Here is a 12,187-nt window from a genome sequence, read left to right as displayed (position 1 = left end):
TGAACACAGAGAGAAGGCAGTGGGACATTCCTCCTCTGACACCTATTTCAGACTGCTGCTGAAGGGGCATTGCATAAGCTACACAAATGGACCCCACTGAGGACAGAAAATCCATCAAACCCAGTAGTTCAGAGCCTATGTGCAAAGCCTAGATTTCTATTAATCACCATGCCTAATGGTTTTATTATGGTAGTGATAATCTAGTCCTGGAGAAATAAAGAACATCTGTTCTGGCTTGGTCTTTCTGCATGAAAACGCAATAGGGGCATGAGGACAGGGACAGGCACTCTGAAGAGAAAGCTGGCATTATTTCATAATGCTGAACAATAAATTTGCAGACATCTACAATATGTAACTTCACACACGGGTATGAGAGAGCTGAAACAGAAAGGGAAATGGAATGCAGAAAGAAGACTTTGCCAAACTAAATTGGAGCTGGCTTGCTTTGTTGGCTTATATCACCAACTTTGTGTTTTTTAATGCCTGTCTGTGATCAGCATTGTGACATGCTGCACATCACAGACCCAATCCTGCTAACATTTGAGCTAATTCCACTGAAAGGTTTGTAAAACTCTGACATTTCCATCCTTTCTCTCAACTAGAATAAAAGCAGGATTGTATGTGCCATCGGAGGACGAGTTAAGAGAAGACTGAATTCAGCAGCCTTACCCATTTATGTTTCATTTCATTCCAGTATCACAGTGAAAAATACTGAGGAGCAAAGTGACTGGACTCTCAGCTTTTACAATAATGTATATAAATTTCTAATCCAACATAATGTATGTAAAATTTTATAAATCGGCACTGGAAATTTAAACAGCAGCAGCAAAGCCAGGGCCAGCTTTTCCTGAACGTGTTAATAACAAAGACCCTCAGCGGGACCTTACAGAGGCTTTAACTAGCGTAGGAAGTACTTAGCATTCTTAATGAATAGAGATTTAATTTACAAGGCAGGAGCAATTCCCAGGGTACTGGATCTTTCAGCTTCATGGCTGCTTTGTGTCACCAAACCTACAGCAAGAACTAGGAGCTACCTTTTAACACCTCATCACTTAAAAGCGTCTATTTTTAGTGTACAGAACTTGTAATCTAATACCGTGAAAATACACCCCTTAGTTTGTGAGTTAAAATATTTCCAAATTGCTGCTTTAACAATGTTCAAGGTGAGACTACTCCCCAGTTTGCTTAATGGAAAAAATCTTGAATGTTGAGCTTTGAGAAGAGAATTAAACTTTCTATGCTAGACAATGAAAGTGGATCCCTTCCCACTCCATCTCATAAAAGATCCTACTAGGCTTGTGTAAATTTACAAACCTTTTCCTGTATTTCCAGTACTCCAGAGATATTAAATCTTAATGATTCTTTGCAAGCAATTACCTGGGGTTAAGTAAAACACTAAGGAACTTTTTGGAGTTATTGACACATGGTAATTAATGTGAAACAATTACAAGATGGTAGAGCTAAGTAAAAAGTCAAGGATACAGTATCATTTTTGAAGTTAATGGCATTATTGGTCGGTGTTCAAGGTCTTTAAAATACAGTAACTGCTTCTTATTTTCTTGAAGTGAAAAGGTCTGGTTTTTTTGTTGAAAATAAGAAGCAATACATCTTTAGTCTGGGTGAATTTTCACTAACTGATGTTATCAAATTATGCTGAATATCATGTTAGTGTTTCTAGGCTCAAAACAAGGCATCAGACTTTTTCACATTTGGCTGAAAATACCTTTGCTTTAGAAACAATTTTATCTAAACTTTAAAAAAACCAGATGCACTTATATGTCAACTTATCTCATCACATGGAAAAGAAGTGTATGCTGCTATTGATAATGCTAACAGGAAAATCTATATACTATCTACCACTAACTGATAGGATGCAGTTGAAGTATCTCTACCTTTTCAAATGCTAATTTTTCAGACAACCACACAGCATGGAAAGACCACCGTAGAAGCCATGCCTGAAGTGCATGTTTTCATATTCACTGAGCCACTGTGCCTTCTTTACAGAAAAAGAATTTGGCTCTGTTTCTGTGCTTAGTTGAATTAAGTAAGTATTTGGCTGGACAAAAAAGGCATCTGAAGATACACTCTTCACAAACTATCCTCATGTACTTCCTTTCTCTTTCTTGAAAAAGTCAAAAATAAGCTTTTAAAATTACAGGGCTGCAATACAATTCTGCTCTTTGTTTCTTATGACAAAGTATCATTTAATTATCTATATTCAGTTCCTTGTACAGCTCCCAATATTGCCAATTGGTATTAATTCTTCTCTATTCTTTCTAAGCACACTTTCCTTGGAAGTCTGAAACAGAAGATAGATTTCTATTCACAGGTTTCTCTTGGCTTCAAGAAAGAAAAACTCCAAACAGCGTGGTGCCAATTACCTTTACAAGAACATACCCGTATGCTGATTATTACTGATCCTGAAACAATCAATCTCCTTGTACTCCCCTGGTAAATACCAGCATCAATAGGATGTCTGACTTTTTAATCACATTACTACATATTAAAATGTTAACTCATAGCCGTGGGTCAGTGTGTTATAAAGTGACTTCTTGAAGAAATCTGACTTGCTGGTTTGCAAACCTGATTTTCATTAAAAGATTAGTTAAAATATATGCTTTCAAAGTCTGGAAAAGCCTTCTGTGCTGCTGCATTGAGTTGGGAAAATGGGAGGCCACAGTATCTGACAGCAGTTATTTATCCTTGTGAAATCACATCAGAGGCTTTAAGTTTACAGAAAAAGCATCAACTTTTGGTGGTATCCTGCTGTAGGGAAAGCAGTTGCCTGTTTCCAAAAGCTGCCTTTCACTGCATCCACAGGGAAAATTTTTATGAAGACTGGGTTTGCACATCTCAGACACTCCTCTCTGTTTCATCCTCCTGGCTGCACTGTCCACTCCCTTCCTATCCCAGCTCTGGCACTTCTTTGCCCCTTCAAGAGGTCTGGTTCAGCCACTTCCATGGCACAAGATTACCTGCATTCTCTAACAAAGCTGTTTTCTGCTGCCACAGGGAACTGATGTGTCTTGGTGACGCATGAGACAATCCCTGCAGTGGGCACAGGGATGTGTGGAGCCACAGAGGGAGGCAGGAGGACAGAGTGGGGCTGTGCCCCTGGCAGCAGGGAGCTGCCAGACTGGCTCAGGCGTTTTGTGAAGCCATGGTAGATTCCTGTGAGCTGATTCCCTGTGACTGGCTCAGCTGGGATGTGACAGGATGCCGCATTTTAGCTTACGCCTTCAAGAACTGCATGACTTGAAAAGCATTAAGATTTCTACCCCTCTGCACATTCTGACCTGTCAGTACAAAGGGTTTCACTCTGTCTGAGATTGACTTTGGTCTGCAAGACAGGCATAGTATGAAGACCTCTGCACAAGCAAGAACAAGGTAAATATGGTCTCCCCTCCCCTGTCTTAAGACAGAAGCCAAATGCTCTCACTTCTCTCACAAAAGAAGGGTAATTACTGTGCTACTGAACCTTCCTTTCCTAATGGTCTGAGTTGGTTGCTAATTTCAGTGAGAGTTCTGCTAATGGAAACGATCTGGTTATGAACTTTTCATACCCATTTTAAAATTATACTAAAGAAGATAGAACCTCAACTCAAAATACTGTCAAAATGTAGCAAATACAGAATCTGAACAGTAGCAATGTTTAACTATTCATCATCTTCTGTCTTCTCATTCACACATACCTTTTTTTTCTGTTTTATCAGAAACTTTTCCTCCAATTGGTGAGTAAGTAGTATCCATGGATTCTGTTCCTTTATTTCCTTTGCTAACTCCATTTTCATAGAGTTGCCCTTCCACAGGTTGTAGTTGCCAGGTTAAACCAAACAAGTGTACTGCTGCAAAAAAATGAAGACCAATTAACTGATGTCTAAGCTACAGCACCTTCAGTGAGACTACGAAAGAATGTGATGACCTAGTTTCTGCAAAGTCAAGTATTACTTTGTTCTGTTAGTAATAAATCAGCATTTCAAGGGGGCTAATGAGCAATTTACTATTTTACCTTAAAACTCAATGTTTAATTAGTTTCCATGCTTTTTTCTGGAGCTCAGCCAGGTCAGGGTGATGAATTTCTACAGCAATTAATGGAAATACTTGCAATTAAAAGGATAACAGTTGAATAAATTCAATATTGTGTGACAGATTCTAATGTTACATCAATGTTGTTCCTCAGCTCTTGACTCTCAAAGAGCTCGGTTTGTTGATTAAAGCACTGACAACAACTTCTCACCTCTCCAACCCAATCTAAGTAAAAATGTGCCCACTGCATTTCCAAACCTTTTCCTTTAGGTTAAACATTAGTAAAAACACCGACTCCATAGATTTACTCTAGAATTGCACAGCAGATAAAAAGCTGACTCTAGATCTAAAATACATGTAATTATTTTACAACACAAATTAAGAGAAATATAATTGTTATTTATGTATGCACTATGAAATCTACTAAATAATCCTTTTAGGAAGTTATAAATTATCCTTATTACCATACACAGGGGCTGCCTACTCTACTTAGCTTGCAGAACCCATTTGTGTTTTCTGCTTTCCTTTCTTTGTTTCTGATCTGAGGCCTCAAAGGATGGTAGGAGAAAGACAGCAACAGAGGATCTTATTTTAACATAATATGATACTGCAGTCAGTCTAGACAATTACCTAGGTCTTACTGAGAAGGGCAAAGTATTCCAAGGAAGAGGTTGCCTTAGCACTGAAGTAAGTCAGCGGGGAGGACAGATGACCCACTAAAATATGAATTGAGGATCACCCCCACTGAGGAGCTGAAATTGTCACATAAAGAGCAAAGCTCGAGCAGCAGCTCTTTAGCCACATGCAGCAATTTGCACTGAGTAGGATCTGCCCACAGTGGGAGCCTAAAAGGCAATATATTTGCTCTTCCTGAATCATGGAGGAACCTCAGAGACTCTCAGGAGAAGTGTGATCTAGAATGGGTCTTGCATTAAGAAAGTACATAATTTTATTCTGCACTTGCACATACTTCAAGGAAAAAATCTCAAGACAACTGAGAAACCTGCAGTCCATTTCCCACATGTTTGCTCACAAGCCTCCCTTGCATGCTGAAAAGTTAAAGTATAAAAATTTAACAAAATCCCAAGCCTTGAATGGATTCCCGGCAAGGGCTTGCCAAAACTACCACAGGAATGTAAAGCTGCCAATCTACAGCCATTAATTCCAGATCTGTGCACTCCTGGGTCACACAACTACAGCTACATGATCCAACTGAAGCAAATGAGAGCATTACTATTAAATTAGTGAGGTGACAGTATTTGTGACTCATTTATATTTTTTATATTGGCTTCAGAAGAAGAAAGCCAAATTTACTGGATTCTCAAATCAGTGACTCACCATCAGATCTGGGCTCTGAAGACAAATCACCAGGCAGCAGATAACCACTCCCCAGAAGAGATATTAGAAGCTTACTCCAGTGTCAGTTGTGAGAACTGAAGCCAGAGACTTGCCTGGACTACTTCATATTCTACAGGATTGAAATCACCAAGGCACCGTGCTAATACTTTGAAAAGTGTCTTGCAGTCAGATCACACAGAGCTCAGGTCTGAGCTTTGAGCTTAATGCAAGACAGATTACTTCTACATATGAAAGACACAACAAAACCCAATGTGCCTTTACATCTCTAGAGTAGATGTTCTTGCTCCTGGCTTGAGCTTCTAGACATTATTATCATTTAAAGAGTTAATAACAACAAAAGGGAACAAAGTTCATTGGGACTGATAACTAAAGAATTTACATTTCATTTATACTAATGCAAATAATTACATCAGCACTTCAAACAGATCAACACTAGAAGCAAAACACAACTGCATACATCATTTCCCAAGACAGCATTTGCATGTGCTGCAGAGGGTATGTCACAAAGCAAGGGCTGAATGTGTACTGCACCTTTTCCTTACTGCCTGTCTTTTCCAGATCACACACACTGTGCTTGTTGTCATCCACTCGCACCAATTCCAGTCATTTACTTGCTTCATCTTCCTTCAGGCTGAGGAAGTGCCGTTGTTTTTATAGCTCGTGCCAAAGCTTGGCAAGCTGGCAAAAGTATCTGTATCTATGTTTGACAGTCAGCTTCCTCCCTGAGAAACACCAACTGCGTTGTAGATAATGATGGTCTCTGCCAGCCTCGGACTTGCTGTCTGTGGGAGGTGACATGGGGCACCGGTGGGCCAGATTTGCAAAAAAATGGGCACAACTGAGTGCCTGAAGAACAAAGCACATTGCTGTGAAAATAAGGTCTGCTTGAATTGAACTGAATGACTTCTAGCACTGCAGAAACCTGGTCACCTTGCAGTCTTAAAATCATTCCAATTTTTATTATGTTAGTTTTAGCTATCGAGAAATTACCTTCAGATCCAGGTGTCACTCTGACACTAACCAGACCACATACACCAGTAAAGCCATTCATTCCTACATATACCTTTTTCAGAAGTTAACTACAGGGAATAATAAATGTTTATTTAGTAGACACAGAGCCCTACCTTGTCTCTTCATTTTCTGTGATACTTTTCTTTTTACCTAGGGTATACATAATTCCTACAAATCTTGTTTCCTACAACATATGTACACTATGTTTTAAATATACACTTATTTCACCAAATAAGATTACATAAAACTTTCAAATCTCTGTCTCTCAAATCTCTTTAGAAATAAGTAGGCATGTACTGAATGTCATTAAAAAGCTCAAAAGAACTTCTCTTTTGAGTCATTCTTTGATTTTTCTAGTGGATTTCTGGCTTTTGATTTTCCCCTTTTGCACAAAGGGGCACAGAAAATGCAATTCAACTGTGGGCCACAATGTCATTTCCCACAGCATAAATCCCTTTGCAAGGTTCTCAGCTCTATTTCCCATGTGTAATGCCCAGCTATAAGATCCTACTCCACAGACCAAATAGAAGATGACACCATCGCTCTGCCCAACTTAGCACTGAGCTGGGTAAAAAGAAGAGAGATTCACTTTCTGATGAAGGCCTCTGCCCTTTACTCAGAGTTCAGCCTTTCAGACTGATGTTTACACAAGAAGACCTTGACTGCAGTACTCTTGAGGGCTGGTTGCTGACTAACAGTACGCAACCCCACCACTAGGATTAAAGATGCATTACATGATGTAGCTCAAGTTCACACAGAACGCAAAACAGCCTTTGAGGTTTGATGACTACACATATTACAGAAAAAGCAAAAGCTACTTTGGCTCTGCCTGTCTGGCTTACCAAAAAATTTCTGCAATCACATACCCTGTATTTTGCAGCACCTAAAATACTTCAGCTTCTAGTGGGGTGCACAAGGTCACTGGTGAACTGCTACAGTTTCAGGCAGAACCCAAGGACTGGTAGGGCAAGTGCAGATGAAACAGCTTGTTAGCTGGCATGATTGCAAAATTCCTACTTCTGTTAGGAGGAGCTGTGGTGAGTCAGCAGGAGCATCAATCCCTGACATCCCCTCAGCTGGCCTAGCTGAACCTCTCCTCTGACAGCTGAGTGCAATATTCTCCCTGCTGGTAGCAACTGCGCTTTTTTACCCAGCATTCTTGAACTTCCAAATTGATTTGTCTCTTTCCTTGGTTCTTCTATCCTACTGCAAAGCTTATCTGAAAAGGTACTCTTTCTTGGCTTGCTTGAACCTTCAGTATAATCCCCCTGTCTATCTTTACATTATTACTTTGCTCTGTGCAATTGTTTTGCATGTTGCCATGAGCAGAGCTGCATGTTGCTTTCACTGAGGTGATCTGGAGGCAGGAAAACGTATCTGAAGGCAAAATTTGATCCTCCTTACATAATGTTTGGAGATAGGTCTTATAGGATGGATACCACCATAGCTATATTTCACTAATATTTTATTAGAGAGCCCCGTTTAACTCAAAGTTTCTGATAAAACTGTAACTCAAAAGTAAAATTTTTTTTATTTTTAAGATGCATTATGGATGTTATAGCAGATGCTAAATGTGGAGAAGTCTGTAGTCAGTGGATCTGAAGAGACTGGAGGATGCCACAGGACTATGGTGAACCTAAATTTCTTCCTCAACCACCTTACCCTGGCCTGGCTGCACAGTGGAGCCACGCAGGGTAATTTTAAATGATCAATCTCTCTCCAATACAGAAGATCCTACACGTAGTACAGAGCTTTTCTGGGTAATTTATTATGCTTCTTAGGTAAAAAATAATTATTAGGTATAAAACAGATCTCTTGCAGAAAAAGATATATTAAAGGCCTACATCATCTACCATTTCCATAAATTTCTTTCATGGAACAAAGAGATAAAAAGCCAGTGTTACTTTATGCTGCCCAAGGGATTTTCTCTATCCAGAGGCAGGTTTCTGGTTGCTTCATGTTACTGCTGAAAGTGAAACCAGTCGGGTCATGCTTAGAACCAAAGCCTGGGTCTTTACCTCTGAAGTAAATGGCCAGATTTCTTATTTTATTCAACATTTAAACAAAACAAACTGACACTTCCAGATTGTCTACCTCACTCCCCACAATTCCACGGCACACTAAAGTAAATAAACATTCACAAAGATACAAGCAATTTTTTCAGCGCTCGCTTTGTAAACTGGATTAACCCACCATCTGCTACGAAGCCAATGATCTAATTTAATTTATTCTTATCTACCTTCTGTGTAAGCACAGCTTGTCAACTCCGGTGCTACACGTTTGGCAGAATATGAATAAGAGCCTTGGCTCCGGTGCAAAAGAGACACTCGGTAGTGAGGAGACGTCAAAAAAGTCCTGTGCAATAAGCACTTACAACCTGCGAGCTGAACTTCAGAGGACAAAAGTCCTGCAAATGTGAAGTCCCTCCAAATTGCTGACCTCCACTCAAGGATTCTGTTTAGCTTTCTCTGCTGTTTCCAGTTATTTTACAGAATCTCAGTAGATCATCTCCCTGAAGCCCAGACTTTAGAAGAGCTGTAATAGACTGCATACCAGCAGCTGACTACTCTTTCTGCACCTGCTCTGACTAAGTGCCAGAAAAGGATTTGTTTCTGTAACTGCTAGCAGGTTCTGCTTATAAAACTGGATTTTACTGTGGCATGAAGCCATGGATGCATTGGTGTCTCAGTTCCAGTAAAGGTGAAGCAATGTGAAAATATCTGCACACAAATAAGAGTCAAAGTTCTGATCCTGACCTACAGAAGGGGTGATCTTCTGTAAGCTCATTTTATAAAGAAAATACTACTTCATTCTACTCTAAACAAATCTGAAAATTTCCATATATTTGTTACAGCCATCTTAACCCTCAGCATTCTCCTCTTTCTCAAGCATTCTTCTCTTTATAGTTAACATATTTTTATACCTGAAAATACAAATATACTCCCCCTTTCCTGCAATCCTCCTAAAGGGATGATGGTTTCATTTCTCATTACTGACTTGTATTTTAGACTTAGGAACAAACAAAACCTAATCTTAGACAACAGCAGATGTTGTCAGACTTCCTCCTCTGAGTACTTAGAGATTTGTGACAATATCAAATTTCTCAGTAAGACCCAGGATCTGAGAGAGCAGCCACCATGCTTCCCAGCTGTGAGACCCTGATGAACCTGTCCCGGGGAGAGTTCTCCCACTAAGGAGTTCAATGACATTTCAGGGTTGTGCATCTGCATCACAGCTTTTACATAACCCTGAAATTTAGCATTGTTTACTATACCATTCTATTCTCCAGTGTAAATCAGCATATTTTCCCCTTGAGCCTTCTCTGAGTAATTTCTATTTTTGTTACTATTTTATATTGTTTAAAGCTATGCAACCAACATTATAAATCTATCCACTGAGATACATCTGTCCTTAAAATCTGGCCTGGCCCTTCCCAATGTTGAAACTATCACTCCTCTACCTTGTACACAGAGTGAGAAATGGCAGGTCACAGTGGCAGGCAGCAGAGAGGCTTTAATTTCCTTACTCTCCATGTGAATATAATTTAAGACCCAACACCCATCTCCAATGCATACTCATAAATAGTGATAACATCATGAAGGATAGGGACAACTTCATATTCATACTTGAGAATACATTTGTATATAAAATACCCATTTCATAGTCAGGGATGGTTAAATTCAAGAACATGAGATGCAATTTTCAGAGGCACTGAACATTTGCATCACCTGCTGAAATCAATGGGAGCAGTAGGAGTTCAGCACCTTTGATCAATAGGACCAGTGATTTGCAAGTCCAAATCAGCTGCTGATAAAATAGGAAAGTATCATGGAAGAAAAATCCAACTTGCTAATGGGCTAAAAATAACTAACTAGGTGAGCAGCCACATCACCCATTTTATTTGGCTTAAAGAAAATGAGTGGTGCTGAAAAAAAAAGAGAATATTTACAATAACATTACACAATAGCAGGGTATTTTATACCCTATATAGCAACACAGACCAATATTCAGTTGGCCCGAAATTGCAGCTCGTAGGTTAATGCAGGCTATGCCAAAAATACAATGATGAAAACAATTTTGCCTTTACAAAGGCTAAGTTTGGTGCTGAAACTAAAATGAGTTCTGTTTTACAGTTTGGACCCAAGTCTGTAGCGATTGCTCAGAGACAACTTTCTTTGACTTGAAGAAAACCTGCCTGGAGACAGGACTGTGGGACCTGAACCATGGTGAGCAAAGAATGAATTTTAACTTCAGAGTGTTACACACAGTCTGATTTTCTATATTCAACTCTTATTTAAAACATGGACATTCAATTTTTGAAGTGAAAAATATGCAAGCCTATAGAGCAGTGAACTTTGAAAACAGTTTATATGCTATTATTCATACCTAACAAAGGGAAAGAACTAAGCCACCTGAGTCATAAGAAGAGATCATAAACTTATTTAAACATTTAACCAAACAGAGATGGGAAGCAGGAATATTAACTTGGAATAAGTTAACTAATACTACCTGAATCTGCAGGAAAGCTTATGCAACTGAAAAATGTCTGGGACAAACAAGAGCAAATAATGGCGCCTTGAAAGTTTTCTGAATGAGAATTCCTGGTTCAGAAATTTGTATTTTAAGGAGAAAAAATAATAATTTATAAAATGCAAAGACATCTCTATTTTTCCTGCTTCTGTCTAACTAAAGAAAATATGTTACACCTTTATGCAACCAAGCTACGCCCAACACAGACACATCTACAGGAGATTCACACAGAGCTTTTTAATTCATGGTGACAAGGAATGCTTCCAGCCTTCTCAGGCCGATGACATGCACCAGTATATCCCTGGAAAGTTACAGAAATTTCAGTGGCAGACTGAAATCTAAAAAAGGGATGAAACAGGCAGTGCTTCATCCAGATAAAGTCTAAATGGTGTGGGTGGGATATATGTGTAGCAAACAGATGAGGCTGCAAAAATTATACAGCCAGTCCTAACCGAGGGCATATGCTCACCAGCTGTTATGTAAATCTGCAATTAATGGAGCTTACGAGATCCTCAGGTGCTTTCAAATCATCATACACCAGAAATGATCAAATCTGCTTTCCCATATGCATTAGATGAGGATGTTAGAAAAAAATCCCTCCTGATGAGCCTCTTGCTGACAGTAACCAAAACTTTGTCACTATGGGACAAAGAAAAAAAATCCAACCCAGTGGAAAACAAGAAATGACTGCAATTGTAATGAATTTCACTATACAGACATTTATTCAGAGAATATACAGAAAATCAATGGCCACTTATTGGTTTGGAAGTATCTGTATTTGGATGTCTGTCAAGTTTTACCAAGTACTCTTTCAGGCAAACCTGGAGTTATTCCCATTCAAACTATAAGATAAGATTGTCAGGGATACTCTGGTTCCTGCCACCTCTAAACTGGCATCTAAACCAACAGACTAAGAGTGTGTGTGAGACAGAAAAAACTAATTAGATTTTCCTATGTTTACAGAAGCCACAGTCACATTCTAAGATTCTACACACAGAATGTTCTTTAATATTTTTAATTCAGATTGAAAAAACAATGTGATAATTACTGTTCAGGCAAAATGTCATGTAGTAAATCACAGAGACTTACTCCCCTATGTACATTGTAACTACACTGATTTCAAGCCCACCTTCAATATATCTGTCTTCCAAAAACAAACCCCAGGAAGCCGTTTCGAGCTACTCAAATAAATCCTGCCAATATATTTTGCTAATAAAATTACAGTTAGGTACTATGTAACATTTTTTTAAAACCATGAATT

The 12,187-nt window shown here is 39.0% G+C and overlaps 1 protein-coding gene across 5 annotated transcripts in view; it reads right to left on the bottom strand.

Annotated features, from left to right (window-relative positions):
- Positions 1-12,187, bottom strand: part of TENM1 (teneurin transmembrane protein 1) — a 548,864-nt gene that overhangs the window by 128,280 nt on the left and 408,397 nt on the right. For 4 of the 5 annotated variants that reach the window (XM_051792682.1, XM_051792691.1, XM_051792676.1 and 1 more), the window contains one exon: positions 3,693-3,845. In XM_051792682.1, coding sequence (XP_051648642.1) covers positions 3,693-3,845 — 153 coding nt within the window. The remainder of the gene's footprint in view (positions 1-3,692; positions 3,846-12,187) is intronic. The other variant, XM_051792701.1, reaches the window with a different exon arrangement.

This window comes from Manacus candei, unplaced genomic scaffold (assembly GCF_025592945.1).
Source record: "Manacus candei isolate 608988 ecotype Guabito, Panama unplaced genomic scaffold, ASM2559294v1 h1tg000003l, whole genome shotgun sequence".
NCBI lineage: Eukaryota > Metazoa > Chordata > Aves > Passeriformes > Pipridae > Manacus > Manacus candei.
The sequence above is the reverse complement of the archived record's forward strand: the minus strand, read 5'-3'. Positions and strand labels throughout refer to the sequence as shown.